The sequence below is a fragment of the Tachypleus tridentatus genome, chromosome 10, assembly GCF_004210375.1.
Source record: "Tachypleus tridentatus isolate NWPU-2018 chromosome 10, ASM421037v1, whole genome shotgun sequence".
NCBI classification, from domain to species: domain Eukaryota; kingdom Metazoa; phylum Arthropoda; class Merostomata; order Xiphosura; family Limulidae; genus Tachypleus; species Tachypleus tridentatus.
Window position 1 is genome coordinate 69,977,060 of NC_134834.1, and position 21,826 is coordinate 69,998,885.

General features: G+C 34.4%; 1 protein-coding gene and 1 long non-coding RNA gene across 3 annotated transcripts in view; one reads left to right on the forward strand and one right to left on the reverse strand.

Moving 5' to 3' along the window:
- Positions 1-3,479: 3,479 nt before the first annotated feature.
- On the reverse strand, positions 3,480-20,101 carry LOC143229519 (uncharacterized). Of its 2 annotated transcripts, none has more exons than XR_013015913.1 (3): positions 19,945-20,101; positions 4,155-4,602; positions 3,480-3,608 (listed from the first exon to the last, which is right to left on the reverse strand). It is a non-coding gene; the product is annotated as an uncharacterized LOC143229519 (long non-coding RNA). The 2 variants fall into 2 exon arrangements; XR_013015914.1 differs by lacking the exon at positions 19,945-20,101 and adding an exon at positions 9,602-9,851.
- Positions 10,953-21,826, forward strand: part of LOC143229518 (tyrosine kinase receptor Cad96Ca-like) — a 49,935-nt gene continuing 39,061 nt past the window's right edge. The window contains exon 1 of the mRNA XM_076461974.1: positions 10,953-11,649. Within this exon, the coding sequence (XP_076318089.1) occupies positions 11,595-11,649 (55 nt within the window). The 5' untranslated portion in view covers positions 10,953-11,594. The remainder of the gene's footprint in view (positions 11,650-21,826) is intronic.

Genomic DNA, 21,826 nt, shown 5'->3' on the forward strand with positions numbered 1-21,826 from the left:
TTTCATCGTGTTGCCGTGGTAACATTGGTAGTTTATAAAAAAAAATATTGCCAAAACCAGTTCTTTTCTCATCTAAGAGATGGCAGTGGTGCTGTTGCCTGTCTCCCATACTTTTAATCTGTCTGTTCACAATCGGGAATGGTTATACGCTTTGTGTAATTGAGTGAACATTCTAACACAAAGAATTGAAAGTTTTATGTTATTTAAAAGCAAATTATATTCTCTGTTTAATACTATCTTCATTAACGATATTCCTTGCTTTTCATTATTTTTCATTATAAATTTCCAAATATTCTAACCAAACCAAACCTCGTTAAATATTACCTGTTGTTAACAATGAAGGTATTCACCAGTACAGCCATCATAACGAACAACAATGTATAAATTGCCTATATTTAATACTGATTTAATATTTGTTTCTTGTTTATTTTGGTAACGTGCTCTATTTGTCTGTTGTCAAGTGTAAACTGCCGAATGGGCTATCTATGTTGTTCTAGTAGCGAGAATTATACCTCGAACTTTAACGTTGTAAGCATTCAAGCCTAACGCTAAACCTCCTGGAAGTAACTTATTTTGATGAAAATTTAATGATAAATGTATATTCATCTTCTACAGGCTCGGCAAAGCAAAGTGGTTAGAGCGCTCGACTCCTAATACGAGCATCGCGATTTCGAATCCCCATCACACCAAACGCGCTTGCCCTTTCAGCCGTGGGGGCGTTATAACGTGACAATGAATCCTAATATTCGTTGGTAAAATAGTAGCTCAAGAGCTAGCGGTGGGTAGTGATAACTAACTGTCTTTTCTCTCGTCTTACACTGCTAAATTAGGGACGGCTAGCGCAGATAGTCCTCGTGTAGTTTTGCGCGATATTTGAAAAAAAAAACAAATAAAAATTCATGTTATCACAGCTTACGAAAGATGGAGTGTCTGAGCTTCAGGATAGTTGTGGTGAAAAAACGAAGTCGGCATACTTTTGCTATTAACATGGATCCATAGTTTTTATTTCTTTTAGCTATTATTAAACATGAATCTTTTGTATATGTGATTTTTAATTCTGCGCAAAGCTTCGCTACACTCCCTAGTTTAGTAATGAAAGGCTAGAGGTGAGGCAGTTAGCTGTCACGACACTACCAACAGTGGGATTCATCAATTCTTTATAACGTCCCATGGCTAAAAGGGCGAACGTGTTTGGTGGGGCAAGGATTTGAACATGCGTTCCTCAGACTGGAAGACAAGCGCCCCTTACCACCTTGCTAAACATGAATTAGCCGGTTAACAAAATAAGCTAAAAAATTATTAAGTACATTGTTCACAATAGCTTTTCGTGTTCAGTTACCTGAGAAGAAATACTTTAAACTCTAGAATTATTGTTTTGTTTACATTATTTTGTTTATTTGTTTTATATTCACTGAGAGTGAGAATTATGCTTCCAACCTAATGAAGATTGAACATCGAACGCTAGTTTAGGTTCGCATATATCCGCGTATGTATACGGACTCACAACGCTAGCAATCGGGTTTCGATACCCATGGTGAGCAGAGCACAGATAGCCCGTTGTGTAGTTTTGTGCTAAGTTCCAAACAAAAATGTATCGTGGTAAATATTCTTCAATTATATAAAAAGTAACAATAGATAGCACTATAATATTCGTCCAGAATTTTCGAATCGCGATTTTTAACGTCATGGGCTCTCGGGTTTAATGCTGACTCACTAAAAGGTTTATTTATAATAATAACATAACAAACATAATTCATTTTAATATCAACAGAACGTCATTAATAAAGGGGGATAAACGTCCACAAATTAGCAGTTTAATTAACCAAAAGCTTGTTTAGAAGAAACTCGATGCTATTTAGTGCTTAGAGTAAAGGTGCTGTTTCAAAAGTTTCTAAAAACGAGAAAATATTGACGACATTTTAAGTAATTTTCACCAGTGTACGACCATATTAGATTATTGAACTTTTAATTTACTTAGAACCCATATGTATATGTCTTCAATAAAAGAGAAAAAGTACTAAATCAGCAATGATAAATAAAATAGTACAGTATTTTAGTCGCAAATAAAGTTTTGCATAATACCTTCTCTTAGCAATTTGTATTTTAATATATTGGTGATGCAAATGTAAAGGACATAAATCAAAGTAGGGATTCCGATTGTGTCAGTATATCTTAAAGCTCAGATTTATCCGTTAAACTGTTGAAGTTAAAGTATACTAGCGTGCAGTTAAAGTGGTAAAAGTGAATTCACCTCAGGAGAGTGTCTACTAATGTTATTTTGAACCAGTTTTGATATATCTGATGAAATTCCGAGTTAACATCGACATCTGTACTGGCACCTTGTAAACTTAATCCTCGAAAGGTCCAACCTGTCATTATTAACTCGTACTTGCATGAGCTTGTGGCTAACGCACTTGGATTGTAAATCCAACGGTTCTTGACTCGAGTCCTTTTATCGCGTAAATGTGCTGCATTACTTGGGACAGTGGGTGAGATATAAGAGGACCACTCACACCCAACTACTTAGTAAGACAGTTGTAGCCCAAGATTAGGCGATGGTTACTGTTGACTATTTGAATTTTCCTCTAGTTTACTACTTTAAAATTAAAGATTTCTATAAACATGTAACCGTAATGTAGCTTTGCTCGAAAACTCCAAAACGAATAAATATGGAATCCTGAAAGTAAACAGAAACTTTACCAAGTCTTATAGTCCATAAGTTCGATTATTAAGCATTCTATACACAGTTGTGAAAGTAAAATAAACGAAAACACTGTCCAAAGATCAGAAAACTATGACATCAAGAGTGGCTTTTATGTTCAGTATTATATTTGTATTTTTATCGCATGACACAAAATCCTTTGCAGCATAATTTGAAAATTGCTGAGCAAAATAACCTACAAATCGAATAAGAGTTTTCTGAACATTATTCAAAAGCCTATTTATTATATCGCTTATGTAGAATTGAAGTCCGTGAATAACGTGATTCTTTTGGACCATCCAGCGTGTTCGCCCGAACTGAACCCCATTGAAAATGTTTGGGGTTGAAAGTTCTACTCAAATAAGTGGTTGAGTCTAAGAACGCAAAATGGATATTTTTTCTTTATGCTCATTGGCCTTAAGATTTTGGTCAGCAATGTATATTAGTCAATTTTGCTTGTACCTACATTCTTTTTTTTTTGTTTATTATATGTTTTGCACATTGACCAAGAAGATGAAGAATAATTTTACTATTCTTTGACTACTTATTTCTCATAATTTAAAAGAGATATTAAGCTGCTTTTTTACATGGAGCAAGAGGTTAAGAAACATAACAATAAAAGTAATGGAATTACGACATTTGAAACAGCTGTGATAATACCTTAGAGTTACCCAATGGTTAACTTTGTATGAGTCACGGAAGTGTGATTCCTCTAAAATTTTAATTTGACTGAACTCACTACTGTATCTTCAAAAAATCTTTTTCAGCAACACCTAGGTTTTATTTTTTTATGTTGTCAAGTTCAGGGCTACACAAAGAGCTATCTGTTCTCTGCCTACCTCGGATATCAAAACACAATTTCGAGCATTATAAGTTCTCAGACTTACTGATGAGTCTCCGAGAAGTCCTGTAAAAAGAAAAAAATATTTCATGTGTGTAATTACAAGATCGTAAAAGATCATCTGCTATTAAAAGTTTCTTTATATCTTGGCTGTTGTTACAAGTTTCTTAAAGTTACAAGTTTTCAAAGATAAAAAGTATTAGCTTTGTCCTGGAGACAGAGATTCGAAAATATTATCACGATTTATGAATTTATCAACAAATTTTGGCAAATAATCTGTTGGCATAGACTGATAATTTTATTATAAGTTCAATAAATTTCTAAAATTCTAGAAAGCGTCGTATTTTATTAAGAATTTTTTCAAAGATCTTTGAAGCCAACCCTTTCTCAAATTTGTGAATAGAGATTTTTTTTTCACTTACTGATTTCTTGCGATAACTGATGTAAACCTTTTTTTTTCTGATATCCTTATAAAATAATATCTTAATAAAGATTTTTGAGGAACTTTAAAATTAGCCCTTGTTTGTAAACTTTTACTTAACATCAGTTTTCTAGAATCTTTATCGAAACTTTATTGATATTTCTAGCATCTAAAATGAGTCTTTTACTGACCTACTGGATTTTGTCCCTTTCTTTCTTGCCTATATTCCTTGAAACGTGTGTAACTTTCACTTTTGAAGACTTCCAGGATTCTGCCCTGAAGTGCTAAAGACCTCACCCTGGAGCCCCTATATATGAAATCGTAGACCCCACCCCTGTTCTGACGATACTACAGTTTATACGTTCACTGAGATTAATGAAGTAAAACTTTGGGTGTCGTTCCTCTGGAGACTCACCCCCCTCTATGATAGACCTTTCATCTGTTAGGTAGATAACAGCCCAGCCCGTGCAGGCACTAGCTACTGTGATGCCTGAGTCGTGACTTCTAGTTCCGTTCCCTGGGTACAGGTACTGACCTAGGTCTGCTGCTGACTGCTGGACAGGAGAAGCGGATTTTACTACGGCACGCGTTGGATGCACGCGCTCTTCCAAGGGCGGTGTTTGTATGATGTATTCGTTGCTGTAATAGTTGGAAAGAGACGATTAACATGCGTGTGCGTGTATGAATCAGTAACATTGCTATTAATAGTTATTAAAACTGATGTTAATAGCTTTTAAAGTATTTCTTCTTGGAAGACACAGTAGGGGTTACTGTACAGAGATTCTTCACATTGACGATAATAAATGTGTTCCCCAAACTTTTGCTATAAATACAAAACAAGAGTAGAATAAAAACATATTTTTGAGAGCGTGTGTTCCTATAAAATATATCTCTGACAAGAAACCAGTTTTACTTCTATTTTATGAAGTATATTTTCATATAATTTAGTTATTTAACTATGAAATTTATGAAAAATTGGGACCATTAATTATACGCACGATTGAAAAAAAGGAAAGTCAATATAATCTACAATTGTGAAAATAATAATCTAATTCTAAAATATACAAGAAAAATACAAGGTTCTTCAAGTGTAATTTTCAAAGAGAGACGGGAGTTTTTTGAAACCAAACACACGTGTTTTCTTACATCTTGGCTACCGGTTCTTATAAAACTAACACAGAATTTGGTCTGTATTTAGTATTTCAGTCATATCGACTATACCTGTTGCTTAGGGAAAGAGGAGATTTTTGTCCCGATGTTTTGTGGTGTCTTTTACTCAAACAGTGATCCTATACAGGAACTTCAAGAATAAAAAAACATTAATAACACTGATCTAAACCTTTGAATTATTCAACCCACAAGCTGTTCAAAATAGAAACAAGTATGAAACCCAATCTATCACTCGCTTCACCACTTGTCACTGAGTTATACCGGTTTCGAAAATTTTCACCCCTGACTAGTGACCCTGTTTCTTGTTATTTCATTCCAGCCCAAGGAGCCGGCGGGTCATCAGAGGGTTGCAGCCCACCTTCAGCCATGAGATGTGGTGAGCCAGACGACTGAGAATGCGTAAAGGTTGTGTAAATCATGACAGGAGTGTGGATGAAACTATGATCTGGAAATGAGGTTCGTTTGTATGTGAAAGATAGAACAATTGGATATTACATAAAGATAAAAAGGAAAATAATCATTTACCTATCGGATAAATATAACTGGGTAAATTTAGTATTGGTAGACCCAAATGATTAGAATAATAAAATATATTGTTGTTTTGTAGTTAACAACAAAGTTACGAAAATGACTATCCATGTTCTGCCCACCACGGGTATCTAAAGACGGTTTCTAACGTTGTAAGTCCGCAGACATACTACTGTGCCACGGGGTGCAATCAATTAAAGTGATGTAACATATATGTTTTAGAAGATGGTCAGCTGGTGGCTAAAGTTTTCTCGGAGCATAAACTTTCTGGCTGAGAATATCAGAAAATATGTTAGTTTGAGAAAGAAATCACCTGTGAACATATCTGGGGAAAATTTTGCGTAGTTGTGAAAGTACAGTGGAGCGCCATTAAGCCGCGGACCAGTAAACCGCGAAATCGCTTAAGCCGTTGTAGCAAGTCTTGTGAGCGATGTGAGCAAGGATTATCGCGGCTCACCGCTAATTTAAGAACGTGTAAAAACGCGGCTTACGAATTTAATCCTGGCTTTATAACTTCAATGGGATATTTAAAAAGGATTTGCTTTAATTTGGGAAATAAATAAAATATATTACAAGAGAAATCGACTGTTAATCTACATTATCCGCTCTCTATGCCAGCTTCATGGAGGCCACCATTGTTACCGAATCACACCTCTCCATACATTAAAGTTAATCCGCGGTAAATCCGTGAAAAAGTGATCAATAATGAAAGTATTATTTTTAATTCGATAATCCGATATAATGATCACGCAATGGCCCGGATGAGGCTCCTCGGCGGAGCTGTTGGCGACTTCGGCTTTTCAGTCACAAAGATTTAAGCCGCGGACCACTTAAGCCGCGGTTAAGCAGGTTGACCCCCCAAATACCGCGGCTTAAAGGCGCTCCACTGTATAGGAGGAAAGTGATTAGAGACGAAAGAATAAGTCTAGACCTCCTGTTGTAGTGGTGAATCGTGTATTATATGTCTAGTGTTTCAAGGTGTCCTCCACTCCTCCTATAGAAATTTCAAGAATATATAACCCTAATGATATCTATTTATTCTTTTCAAGTATTTAGCCAATTAGCTGTTCAAAATTTTCAAAACAAACAAATATATATTTACCTAACTTTCGTCTTTTTTTTGTTTCGAATTTCGCGCAAAGCTACACGAGGGCTATCTGCGCTAGCCGACCATAATTTAGCAACGTAACACTAGAGGGAAGGTAGCTCGTCATCACCACCCATCGCCAATTCTTTGGCTACTCTTTTATCAACGAATAGTTCGATTGACCGTCATATTATAACGCCTCTACGGTTGAAAGGGCGAGCAGGTTTGGTGCGACCGAGATTCGAACCCGCGACCTTCGGATTACGAGTCGAGCGCTTTAACCACCTGGCTATGCCAAGCCTACGCTAAGGCAATGACAGCATGTGGAACATGTCCTTCTCGCTTTTCATTAGCAAGATATATCTTCTTCGTGCATCAGCACCATTATTGTTGTTTTCTCATCACTGATGGTTTTTCAAGTTTAATAATGTTACATGAATATAGTTCATATTTATTAACATCCTCTTCTTTTTTATATCTCACGTTTTGTAATGCCTTCTAGTAATTGTTTAGGTAAGTTCGTAAGACTTCTCAACAGTCAACACAAACATGTAAAACGATTTAATGTATCTCAAACATAAAACGTATTTTTGCATACCACTCTCAGTGTATATTTTGCTAGTGTTTACGTAATTTCTTACACATTCCAGTGTTCACGTCAATACTTAGACATTCCAGTGTTCATGTCCCTGCTTACATATTCCAATGTTCACGTCTCTACTTACACATTCCAGTGTTCACCTCCCTACTATATATGCCAGTGTTTATGTCTCTACTTATATATTCCAGTGTTCATGTCCCTACTTACATATTCCAATGTTCACATTGCTACTTACTCAGGTTATGTTCGTGTTATTACTTACACATATCATTCTTCACTTTGCTACTAAACGCAGATCTATATTCACACTTTTACTTACAACTACCAGTCTTCACGCTGCTACTTACTCGTACAAGTGAACACTGGAATTTGTAAATAGCGACGTATTAGCCTGTGTAACTAACAATTTAAGCACTAGCATTTATTCACGTAATTATTGTGTCGTTTAGAAACACCATTGTTCAGTTGAATTACTGCTTGATTTTCGAAATAATGATTAAAATGACAGATATACGGCCCCTAATAGTAACTTAGAGGCAGTCATTTCTATTTTATCGATAACATTTTGAAAGGGTAGTGTGTGTTTTCTTAAAGCAAAGCCACATCGCGCTATCTGCTGAGTCCACCGAGGAGAATCGAACCCCTGACTTTAGCGTTGTAAATCCGTAAACTTACACAGCGAGGGACAACAGTAATGCTGCAGTCTTTAGATTACACTGAACGCATATTGAGATTCAAACACACTTATTAATATTTTTCTTAAATTACACCCATAGTAGTTTTTCCATTTAGTTTATCAAACTTACTTCAGAACTAAAACATTTTTATAGGCAAAATGTCATGGATAATTACATAGATTTATAAGCTGAGAAGAGTGTAGTTTTCGGTTTCGTTTGTTTCAAAGCACATAGCTACACAATGGACTATCCATGCTCTGCCCACCACAGTATCGAAACCCAGTTTATAGCGTTACAAGTTGCAGACATACAGCTGTGCCACTGGGAGGCGTAGTTTTCGGAGTTTGGTAATTTATCCACGACAAAGAAAGAAGAAATTAGACTTAAATGTTCGATTTCGTTGTCAAAATCAATTCAAACAGACACGCCTTCCGGGTATAAGTTCCTTCCTTTGAAATCATTCCAAGGGTTTTTCCCTGGTGGTAATCTGTTCGTGGAATTTGTCTAATCTATAAATATTTTATTAACGGCTGAAGTCATCGACACATTGGAACTGAAGTTAAACATTTCTATCATAAAGCACATTTAACACTGCTACAATGAACGCGTTGATATCTTACTTAAGAAACCAAATGGTCATGGCAAGATGTAACTGTTCTTATTTCTCTGTTTGTAATTATGCACAAACTTACACAACGGGCTATCCATACTCTACCCACCACGGTATTGAAACCCGGTTTCTAGCGTTGTAAGTCTGCAGACATACCGCTTTGCTGCTAGGGGGCTAACTGTTCCTCTAGCCCCTATACAAAGTACGGATTATTTTTGTTTTAACCCGTTACAGATTAGTAAAAATTTTAAAAAACAAGCACTTATCTCCTTGGAGATGTGCGACCAGTGATTTATTATGACACTTTTAACAACTAAAGTACACATTGCAGTTTATTTATTTACTTCAAATGTTCGTGCAAACTATAGACTGGCTATCTGCGCATGACTGCCACTAATTTTGAAGTTTGAGCCTGAAGAAAAAAGACCCACCTTTCAAAAGCGCTCGGATTATAGAGTTTGTATCATTTTATAATTTTGAACTGATAGATTATGAGAAGACCTGGTAATCAAAAGCACCAACAGCCAATTTTGAGCTACGTTGTGGCGAAACACAGATTCTCTGATTCATGGTCCAGGGACGCTAACCAACAAGCCACACCCGAGACATAAAATCAACTACATGGTCATAAATATGCGAAACCATCATGGTTTTGTGAAGATATTTTGATCTTAGTCGAAACCTGGTAGGCACAGAACAGATAGACCATTGTGTAGCTTTGTGCTTAACAAAAAATACAATTCTCAATGTGCACCGGCAGCATATTCTAGAACATTTGACTAAATGTTCAGTGGAATAAAAATTAGAAGAAAAAATGCTTATATTATATCAGTAGCGAAGCGATGTTGTGAAAAATAGTGTTTTTCTAATACTTAGTAGATTAACCAATCAACTCTCTTGCTAAAATACTAGTGCAAAAACTAAATTACCACGGGAAAACAAAAACGTTTCATCATATTCCTTACCAGACTTTCAGCTGTGGGGGCGTTATAATGTGGCTGTCAATCCCACTATTCGTTGTTTAAAGAGTAGCCCAAGAGTTGGCGGTGGGTGGTGATGACTAGCTGCCTTCCCTCTAGTCTTACACTACTAAATTAGGGACGGCTAGCACAGATAGCCCTTTGTGTAGCTTTGTACAATTGTTAATCTTAATATACTAGCACGATATGCCTTAAAAAGAATTACCATGTACAGTAATACAAAATAATATAACATTCACTACTGTCGGAACAAGAAGTTTATATGGAAATAAGTTTCGAAACTTTCACGAGTCCTTTTTAGTGCAACTTTTGTTTGTGAGAGAATCCAATCCAATCACAGTGAGAATTTAGTTTAAAATATGTTTCATTTCCCGAATGGACATGTGACACAAGCAGGGGCGGTCAAAACATTTGCAAGAGAAGCATATACAGTTTATTTTATAACGGCCGTTCCCAAGTCCCGTGAGGGTATATGACGTCTGGAAGAGGTTCAGTTTATAGTGACCTTTTGAGATGTTGAAATTTGGCAAAAACTAATGAACTATTTACAGTTATTTTGAAATAATTTCTAGTTTTATCTATAATTTTTGTTGATTTCCAGTTAATTATATGACCAAGACTTCTCATGTGAAGAAAAATAGCATTATTTGTTCGACCATGTTTAAAATCCCTTCCATGTTCTGTGTCAAAATTTCTTCCCGTTTCACCAACACAGACTTTGTCACAAGACTGGCAGGAGATTATAAAGACTTATTGTTCTTTGTTTTGAAGTGCAGACATATTCGAGGGTAGAAAGTTCTTAATGGTGTTGGGATATTTATAAAGAGCTTTGAAATTGTTGTTTTTGAAACACTTCTCCAAAGCCAGAATGGTACATAAAATATAACGTATTACATAATACAAACAGTTTTAAAGGCAGTTAACCTCATTCAACAGCTGCTAGACTGCTTAACTTAAAGTTACTACAATTTGCAAATTCAAACTGTACACGGAATACAATATTGTATATTAAAAATTAAAGTTATATTTTATTTATATTATTTTGCCATCAAAATCTAAAATCAGAAAACCCAAACTGTAAAACCACAGGGAACTGTGGTTGTTTTAAAACATGACATCAGCTTTCTGTGTTCTGGGTATGAACAAACAATACCGGTTGCTACATTCTGATATACGTTATACATTAGTCTATTGTTTCATACTTGAATTACTTCATGTAAAACATTCAGTAACACGGAAAGAATATGGGTGTGTTTTCAACGTTACATAAACTTTCCTTTCAGTCTCGGTCACTGATGGTTAAGAATCCTACTCTCGAAAGTAATGTCAGAAATTTTCGCAGCTTGAGTTACAAGTATCGTGAATAATGCTCTATGTTATTAAAGACAATTTCAAATATATAGTTAACGGAAAACTTAAAGTCAACAAGAACAAGGTCACTCAAGGCAATCGAGATTTGAGGACTAGTAATATTACATATGCCAGCATAGCAACGTCCGTGATTGGTCCAAGGTATGGCGGCCTATGAATGCTCCGAATGCTGACAGCTTGGTTTATGCCTGAAGGCAAGTGTAATGCACCCAGCGAGGTCCTCGCCTTAGACGTGACTGATTTTCTTTTGGCGAAAGTAATTATCTGACTAGCTGTACACGTAATCCCACCACCAGCCAATCAGTGACGTGATGGGGACGTTCGCTCGGTACTAAGCTGTCGAAACGTCACACTGGCCAAGAAACTCGTATGGTTTTGATCCTTCTAGGGATGAGTTGTGTTTACATTTGTTTATTTTGGTACCAAAATTGGAAATATCAGCAGGTTAACTAAACCAAAACTGATATTTTATCCCCCTATTTGCGAATGTAATATTAAATTTTAACATTTTGAGACAATTACCTTCGTTCAGTTTAGACGGGACAGCAGCGCCACTAAGATCGTCAAACCAAGTGTGCAACGAAGCAAATTTAATGAACGTACCACGATGACCTGTACTTCTCTGCTGGTGACGATCTCTGTTGTCTTTTCAGCCCCACTAGGTGAGAATTCAATTTAGAAGTCACAGCTCATGGAACTGTGCAAACTTGACGTGTATAGCGCATGCAAAATATATTTTGAGAAATATGTATGTGTGCAAAAAAATAATAATCTTAGAATTACCCATAAGTTTTTATGACTAAAGAAAAAAATTAAATATGCAAAGAAAACAATATGTGTAGGTGTGGCTAGAAACTGTTATATACGTTTAGAAAAGTCTATATTAGTGCTAAGAAAATATTTGTGTGACTGCCGAGGAAACATTTGTAGTTATATTTGTAAACCGTTCAGGTGGTATGGGAAATGTTTTGAGGAAAGACCTGAAGTAACGCTGAGTTAGTGTGATAGATATACTGAGGAAAGGCTTGAAGTTCAAGTAGTAGTGAGTTAGTGTGGTAGATATATTGAGAAAAAGTTTGAAAGAAATGTTGAAAATAAGTTTATTTTTTCTGGTATTAAGAATTTTTTTGAATATTTTTTTTTATTTTAAAGTTTCTACCCTGGAATTATTCAAGTATTTCTATCCCTTGACTTTTCTATAAGCACAAAGGTTAAAAAAAAAGTCAATCTGTACTCTACCCACCACGGGTATTGAAGCCCTATTTTGTTCTTGTCAACGTATCTGTTATATCTTATGTTACTTGTTGACAAGTCTTTTGACGGCGATCTTGGTTGGGAGTTTTAGAATAAATTTTTATAAATCATATCGTGCATGATGTTATATACAAGGATATTAGGAAAAATACGATATACATTTCTTTTAAACAATATTTATGTACAAGTTTCAATACAGTTTCGTGATGACATAAAATATGCGCTTTGTTATAGTTCTGATATTATCGTTAATTTATATGCATAAACATGAGACTTTCATACAGATCAATCCTGTATTTTAGGCATAATTTATTCATAATTTTGTAATTTCAAAATACTGGTCTCAGAGATTATCATTAGAGTATTTGTCCATTATAAGAAGAAGTGTTTGGAATGAAGAGACTCTAATGTTTGGTAAATTCAAGGATGTTATAAAGAATGTACAATTAAAAGGTGTTGGAAACGGTGGTGTTGTAGCACCCCCCTCGTTTACATATTTGACTACGTACTAACTCTAAAATATGTTATTATGTTAATTTTCTGATGACATTCCCCCACATCCCTCCTAGAATAAGTTTGTCTTTGCAGTATGGGAACTTCTAAAAGCAGATCACTATATTTTCAATCTCTCATTGTAAAACCTCCATGTCTGGACAAGCAACCCCCTCCCCAAGACACACGATAAAAACACTTTGTAACTCCTTTCTACACCATTGGTACAACTGATAAGTTATTTAAATTATCTTGTTTTAATTATTTATATATATAACACGTCGCGTAATGACGAACAATTAAAATATTTAATGAAAAGACGTGACCAAGTAAATCTTCTTAAATATTGTAATAACTAAGTTCGTTTAATAATATCCAGTCGATAAAAGTCCGAAATATTGGATAAACTATTGGCCGAGCTAACTTTGAACAAAGGTTACGTCATCAACTTTTCTAATTTTTTTTTTATGGTTTCGAGTAGAATACTTGTATGGTAAGTATAATAAGCGATGACAAAGAAAACATTAAAAAATCAAGATAAATGTATTATGCATTTTGTGTGTCTGTGTGTGTAATCTAAAATATTATTTTTAGCGTGTAAACCAGGAACGCGAAAAGTGTTGAATAAATGTTACGTTTCTTTCCTTTTGTATTTTGAATGTCCTCTTACATAGAGTATGAAATTAACCTATAGTAGTGAATATTACAGTCTAGTAGGTCAGAAAACTAAACACTGTATTGTAGTCTACCATGTCAAACAACTAAGCACTGTTGAGTGGCTAAAAATAAGATATTTTGTACAACGAGAAAACGGCACTGCTTTTGTTGAAATACAGAATAACAAAATCAACGACTCTACCTAGTTCAGAAGTTGGTTGAGGCTGTAACTGTTATATTTAGGGCCAGTTTCAGCATGTGTACTTTCAACTTAGGATCTCAAAACGTTTTCAGTTACATTACGAAAACTATAGGTACATTTATTCAGTAGAACGTAAATACTGGGATCATTAAGTTTGTTGAACAATGAAGGCTTTTTATCATCAGTTTCATCTCCACTGCTAATAAACGAAGAATTTGGGTTTATCTTATAGTTGTATATCTTCTGTACGACTTGCAAAATTAAATAACCAACTATTAGCTATTCCTGCAGTAGGGCTATTTGTACCAGTCTTTAATTATAGTAAAGTATTAAGAATGATAAAAAATTACGCAACATTTTATCTTCTCAGTCACAATACGAGAGTAATTCATCTTCTTACGTTTATTCTCCTATTGACCACGTGCTCACTTTACATTGCATTACGGCTACTAATGAATAAAGGTGCTCAATTTTGAGAATGTCCTAAATCAATTGTAAACGTATAAATGTACATTACTCAATATAGTTATATAGCAATGGAGTGAAAGAGCGAGCTTATGAAATAGGTAAGTAATATCAAAGATATAGTCTACAAACCCATAACAACGGATATACTGACTACAAAAAAGAAGCTTTGTAATTATTTATTTACATAGTAAATGTCCCACCAGTCTTACCGAGAAAGCAGCTTGCAATTTGTTTAGTTATTTTTGTTGTTGTTTTTCTGTGAAAACAACAAAACTTTTTGTTAAAAAATAGGCTTTAATTAAAAAAAACAAAATATTCGGACAATGAGGTATACAAACACGTTAAATATCTTTATCAGACTATGGTTTACATTTTGTTGAAACTTATACCATAGTTAATTTGGATTCACAAACTCCATAAACGACCATAAAAATACGGGTTTAGCACTGGCATTAACAAGCAACTGCTAATGGTCTATCAGTTCCAATAGGTACTGATCTGAAATAAATTATGCCCGGCATGACCAGGTGGCTAGGGCACTCGACTCGTAATCCAAGGGTCGCAGGTTCGAATCCCCGTCACACCAAAAATGCTCGTCCTTTCAGCCGTTGAGGGCGTTATAATGTGTCGGTCAATCCCACTTTTCGTTGGTAAAAGAGTAGTCCAACAGTTGGCGGTGGATGGTGATGACTAGCTGCCTTCCCTTTAGTCTTACACTGCTAAATTAGAAACGGCTAACGCAGGTAGCCCTCGTGTAGCTTTGCACGAAATTAAAAACAAACACATTTAAAATAAATTAAGGGTCATTTATTCTAACTTTATCAAAGATAGAACCAGTATTAATCTGTTTATTATCAACAACTCCATTGAATATAAAAAGAAAATTATATAGTTTTGAGGCTAAAACTAGGAAAAACTTTTAGTTTAGTTATTTTTTCATTAATTTTATTGTTTATAAAATCAAAAGAAGTATTTCCCCAACAGTTACAAGGTATTTTGATAATTCCGGTAAATTAATAATTAATGTTAGTGAACATAAATATTTATATGACAGTCACTCATAAAATTTATCATTGTCTCACACTAAACGAATTCGTGTAGGGTATGCATTTTTAACTTGACAGCATGTTTGTACTATTCGGTTAACATGTCTTCCAATAAGTACAAGAAATGCTTATCGGAGGTAACTTCAGTCCACAAGTTGTAGATTTACGTTTATTCAGACTACAATTTCCACACATTGAAAATCATACAAAGAAATGCTGTACATAATAAACCTTTCCATTTCCGTCGCGCTTCAATATATTCTTTTATCTAATTAAAAGGTTTTCCTGGCAAACCTGGCGACATTTATCTGCCAAAAATCACTGGAAAAAAAACTCTTTCTTAAAACAAGTAAGATATATTTGAATACCTTCTTCGTTAATAAAACATTCAGGGTCAAAACTCCTAGGTTCGGTAAGACCACGTGGTTAAGGCGTTCGACTCCTAATCCGAAGGTCCCCGGTTCGAATCCCTGTCACACCAAACATGCTCGTCCTTTCAGACGTGGGGGCGTTATAATGTGACGGTCAATCCCACTATTCGTTGGTAAAAGAGTAGCCCAAGAGTCGGTGGTGGGTGGTGATGACCAGCTGCCTTCCCTCTACTCTTACCCTACTAAATTAGGGTCGGCTAGCGCAGATAGCCCTCGTGTAGCCTTGCGCGAAATTCAAAATCAAAGCTTCTAATAAAAAATATACACGTTTAACTTCGAAGACATAAACTTGCCATTTTACAATACAAATATTCCAATCTGATCCTTCTCGTAACTTATCCGATACAATATAATTCAAGACTCCTTAAAGAAAGCTCGTAAACTCAATCGCATTTTTATAAACGAAGTTTTTCCAACCACATTTCGAGCCCCTCGGCGGCTCAGTGGGAAGTCTAGAAATCGGTTTTCGATATTTGCAGTGAGCAGACCACAGATAGACTATTGTGAAGTTTCTTTAACAACAAATTAAAAACTACAGCATTCAAAGCGTCATATCCATACAAATTTGCGAAAAGTTCATCAGTCTTCTAGTTACCACATGTGGGTTTAAAATTGTTTTATAAATATCACAACTTTTTGAAACCTTTCCCATCTACACTTCAATTTCATTGAAAATAAGAAAAAAAATGAAACACTGTTAGTTCAATAATTAAGTCCCCATTATATATTGTATAACATTATATAATTAGATAAGTCACACTTGTGTTTTGTTTTCTAATTACTGTTTACTATTAATGTCTGTTATTATTACTGAACTTTATCAAAATTAATCATGTTTAATGTTTGGCTAAGTTTGTTTATTTGTTTTGGAATTTCTCGCAAAGCTTCACGAGGGCTATCTATAATTTTGCAGTGTAATACTAGTGGGAAGGCAGCTAGTCATCACTACCCACTACCAACTTTTGGGCTACTCTTTACCAACGAATAGTGGGATTGACCTTCACATTATAACGCCCGCACGGCTGAAAGTGCGTGTATGTTTGATGAGATGGAGATTCGAACTCCCGAACCTCAGATTACGAGTCGAGCGCCTCAACCACCTGGCCATGTTGGCCCTTTAGCTAAGGAGTTAACTTTATTTATTCATGTGTTCTTTAATGTGGCACAGGTTAATTAAAGCCAAACTAATTGTGTTAGACGCACCTCATGTCTAGTATATTATTGTCCTTTTTATTACATTTAACATGGTTATGTTTCATTCAGAGAACCAATATTCTGGTTACTTATTGTACGATTCAGGTATTCATTTATTTCATTCTATTTTATTTTGTACCTCAATAAACATTGTTACGTATTATAATTAATCTCGGACGCGTCTTCGATTTATCGTATTGTATTAAGTATATTACGTATTAAAATTTCAAACTGCCGCAAATTTTAATTTTAATTTAGAAGTTAATTGAATTTCAATATGTATCAAATTTATTATATTTGCCAACACGATTAATACACACAATTTTCTTTCTTAACATAAATATATTTTAATATAAAAACAGCAATACAGTTTATAATAACGGTTAATACAAATAGCTATTAAAATATTGGTTTATATACAAGAGTCTTGAAAATTATACTAATTCTTCTAGTTATTTTAGATCTGAATATTTTATGGACGGTCCAGGTTTACAACGAGCTAATTAATTATGAGTTGTTATCGTTACACCTTGCTTGAACTAGCTAGCTTGGTTGCCCGTACGTCGGTTATAAGCTGACTTTTTACCAACGAAGATATTTAATGTCCTCGTAGAAATACTAACGCCCGAAGTTAATTTACACAAGTTGAACGATTTGTAATGTTCGAAATCCATAAACGTTCCTGGTGAAATATCTGTAGCTCTTTCTCTCCCCGATTAATAAACATTTATCATAATTATAGCTTCCAAAGTTTATAGTATACCGACTGTAGCTGACCAATAATATTCTATTATTGTCTCTTGGCGTCTTGTGATAACTTGCTTTTATTTAGATATTAAGCAAGATTCTCGAAAGTTCAACAGTTCGAAGATACGCTAGAGTTTTCCTAAAATATATATTGTTGATTCTTACTCTAGAGAATCTTCTAAACATTTAGAGAACAAATATGTCACAAGCATCAAACTGAAACAAACGCATATTTTAAAATAAATGTACAACAGTAAATCCGTTACAACATCAGTTTAGTTTGTTGTACCATTGGCGCTATCCTTCTAACCAATAATGTAATGTAATAACTTAGGTGTTAAGCAAGTCAAAAAATTACACCAGCAATCCATTTAACAAATAGAACAGATTATTAGGGAAGCTTTTGTAAAGTTTTGCTTATACTAGGTTATGCTGATGTTAAATTGCTCGATAAAAATTAAATCTACAACAGTACTTGAATTGTTATTGTTGTTTTTTAGCTAAAGTGTACTTTATTTTGTTTAAAGGTTGGTTTCATTAACAGTATCTATTAGAATGTTTAATATATATTTTATTATTTTCAATATGTCATTATTATATTTTTAATATAGATATTACTTTGAATTGTTATCTTAGTATTTAAATTTACAACTACCTAAGGTAGCTGAACCTCGTGAAATATTATTGGGTTTACGGCCGAAAATATCGTTAACAGCAAGCGTACACGTACTATAAAATAATGCATTGTAATGTTTATAAATTACAGTATTTATATATAAAAGGAAAATATTTGATTTTCATTTTAGTTCTGATATGTAGTAATACTGTAAGTATCATAAACTAGTAAATAAAGGAGTTATTACTGTATATGTAAACTACTGTGTATGTTTCTTTTATTATTATTATATTACTTGGATTATTAAAGTAGTCACCCACCTGGTACAGCGGTAAGTCTACGAATTTAAAACACTAAAATCAGGAGTTCGATTCTCCTCGGTAGACTCAGCATATAGCCCACTGTGGCTTTATTATAACAAAACACACATTATTAAAATAAAAAAGTTCAATCATTTAACTAGAATAGTAGGCCTAATTTTAGAGATATACTGTTCAGAACAAGCAAGGACCTCAATAAAGTAGTTAAAAATATTGATGTTCTTCAGATTAGAGAAAAAATGAATTATATTAAAGAAACTAAAACGTCATCCACCTCAACAAACCAACATAGAGAATATTTTCAAAGGAGATAAATATCTCAGTTATTAAATAGAAATGTCATACACACAAGCACATTACAGAGACAGACAAAATAAAGACACAATTACAATACACTAAAACCTCATTCATAGCAGTTCAGATAAAGTAGAGAGTTTGATAAATAAGATAAAATGCTACTTTTATCAACACCTCTGGAAGATGTTGTTCAGGTCAGGCAGATAACTTAACAAATATTTAAAACTTCAGTGCTTCATAGAGAGGTTATTCATACCAGGTAAGAGTCTTACTAAGGAGGCTAACACTTCGTTTATATGAATACACCAGACGAGAAAATTATCCCAGTAAGGAACCTAACAAGTCGCTTATATCAACATACCAGATCAGGTATATTTCAACAAAGAGAGTAAAACATTAACACACCACCAGATCTAGTAAAGACTAAAATAGAAAAAATAAACGTCGTGCACATAAACAAGCCAGGTCAGTTAAAGAGGCAGAACTAAATCTTTGATTTAAGTGTTGTTCGCTCAAACTAAAATTTCGCTTTAACAAACTTGATCGTTCTTTAAGTGCTAAAATATTATTTAATATATACTTTGTTTTTGATCCTTAAATTTAGCTTTTCCCACATACAAACAAGTTGGAGTTACATAAATACTGTAAAAACATTATACATTTTGAAATATATTGGAATATCAATCTCAAGGGCTCGGCATGGCCAAGCGTGTTAAGGTGTTCGACTCGTAATCCAAGGGTCGCAGGTTCGAATCCTGGTCGCACCAAACATGCTCGCCCTCCCAGCCGTGGGAGCGTTAGAATGTGGGCCCGGCATGGCCAGGTGGTTAAGGCACTTGACTCGTAATCCGAGGGTTGCGGGTTCGAATCCCGGTCACATCAAACATGCTCGCCCTTTCAGCCATGGGGGCATTATAATGTGACAGTCAATCCCACTATTCGTTGGTGAAAGAGTAGCCCAAGAGTTGGCGGTGGGTGGTGATGACTAGCTGCCTTTCCTCTAGTCTTACACTGCTAAATTAGGGACGGCTAGCGCAGATAGCCCTCGAGTAGCTTTGCGCGAAATTCAAAAGCAAACAAAACAAACAAACCAATCTCAAACTAACCCGTTTGTGTGTGTGTGTGAAAAAATGTTTTTTTGCCAATTACACTTTCGCTGATAAATATGCTATAAAAAAAATGTTTGGGTGAACAAAATTACTGGTGGTTTATAACAAGCCAAAATGTACTTACGTGCCTCCAGTTTAATTTATTCAAGATTCTAGTAGTTCTAAAGACATAATTTACTGTCACACGTAACTGCTACTTTGGTAACTCTTAAGAAACTTGTATCATTAATCAAATGGTCGTATCCCGTACCTTGTATGATCCATTACTTCTCGAGCAACTGTGGGAACCTTCACATTTTCGCCTGCAACAGATGGCTGACGCAAAAGGGTGGGACCAGCATCAAGTTTACATCTAATTTTAATTTTTAACTCTATTTACTAAGAAATGTTATTAAGCGGTTATTCTCTGAAAACAGAGAGCCGTCTGTATGTTGTGTGATAGAAAAAAGAAAAAAAGCAGTTACAATAGTGATACTACAGTTAGAATTATTTGTAAGTCTTAACATGCAACGTGAAGTTTTCCTGTCTTAGACTACCGTTTAGATCTTATGTTTTTGTTTGTTTTGAGTTTTTTCTTCAAGGTTTGAACTATGTTTTATTGGTTGTCCTGGTGTATTTAGTTAATGGTAAATATTTCATTAAGATATCGTTTATAAAAAATTAAATATTGTTACCAAAGACTAAATATATTCTGATTCTTATTTGAGTTTTCAGGTTTTTACGAATTAATTCCAGCTATAAATTGTCTTAGAATGTTGCTAAAGCAATTATACGTGTTTTATTTATTTATAAGAACCAGGAATATGTAACAAACTTTATTGTGATAAAAATATATAAAATATAACTACAGAGCTTGAGGGTGTTATATTTAAATGATTTTGAAGCCTCATCACATCATTACTAACACTGAGACTCATTCCCGTCATGCTCTCTTTGACGACTGAGCATCTTTACAGTGGCCATGCGGAGTAATTTCCATTGCATAAGGCTGTGTCGAAAGGTTGTCATGTTCAAAGCACATGAAATCTCACCGATACGTTTCCATAATCCATTTCTTGTACAAGGAAGAACCTGATCGATATATCTTTGTGTGGAATGACACGAAATCCCATTTTGTTGGAAAATTAAACGGAAGTCTTATTTGGTAAACCCACACATTGCTTACTTAGTTTCTAAATGTTGACCCATCTTAAATATATTGTGTATTGTCGTATGTTACAAGATGCTACACTTTTCTTAACATAGTTGGGATATAACTTCTTGCAAGTATATTTCTGTATGACCCTAGTTCCACATATTCATCCACGTTTTATTAACTACGAGTGATATCCTCGTCTTGGAAACTTTAAATTCTTATTTGAAGTCCTGAACACACCTTTATGATCTGACGTGTAAAATTTTGCATTGGAAAGGGGTATTGCACACCTTTTCAAAATTGACCAATTTTATTTATCAGCACACTACATATAGATGCTAAATAATGTTAAAATATAGTTACAATAGATAGCAGTCTACCTAGATTTTACATTGGCTGGGGTTCTCACATGACTTGCTGATTTGCTTATTAAAATCGTTTTAATATAACGTGCTCAGTCTTCTTATATACTACAAGCAGTAAAGTCACAGTATTTATATGATTGTGTGTGTGTGTGTATCTGAGAATAAATCAAACCTGAACAACACTAGTTCTATTTAGAAAACAATGCATATGTGTAACATTTGTTAAGATTTTTCTGTCATGGTTATAATTATACGAGCATTGAATACCATCTTGTTTTTAAAACAAGGTTAAGGACCAATAATAAATTAAAGAAAATAAGAAATAAATGTATATATATTTTAAAATAATAATTGAAGTTTGTTGCCGTCACTTGTTGTGGTTGGACTTCTCTTTAGGTGTAAAAACTACTTAAAGGTTAAAATATAATTTCGTTATTTTATTAATTGGAGCTTTATTTCTATTCTACATTATCAGTTTATATGTTAAAGTATTTCTGGTTTGTTGA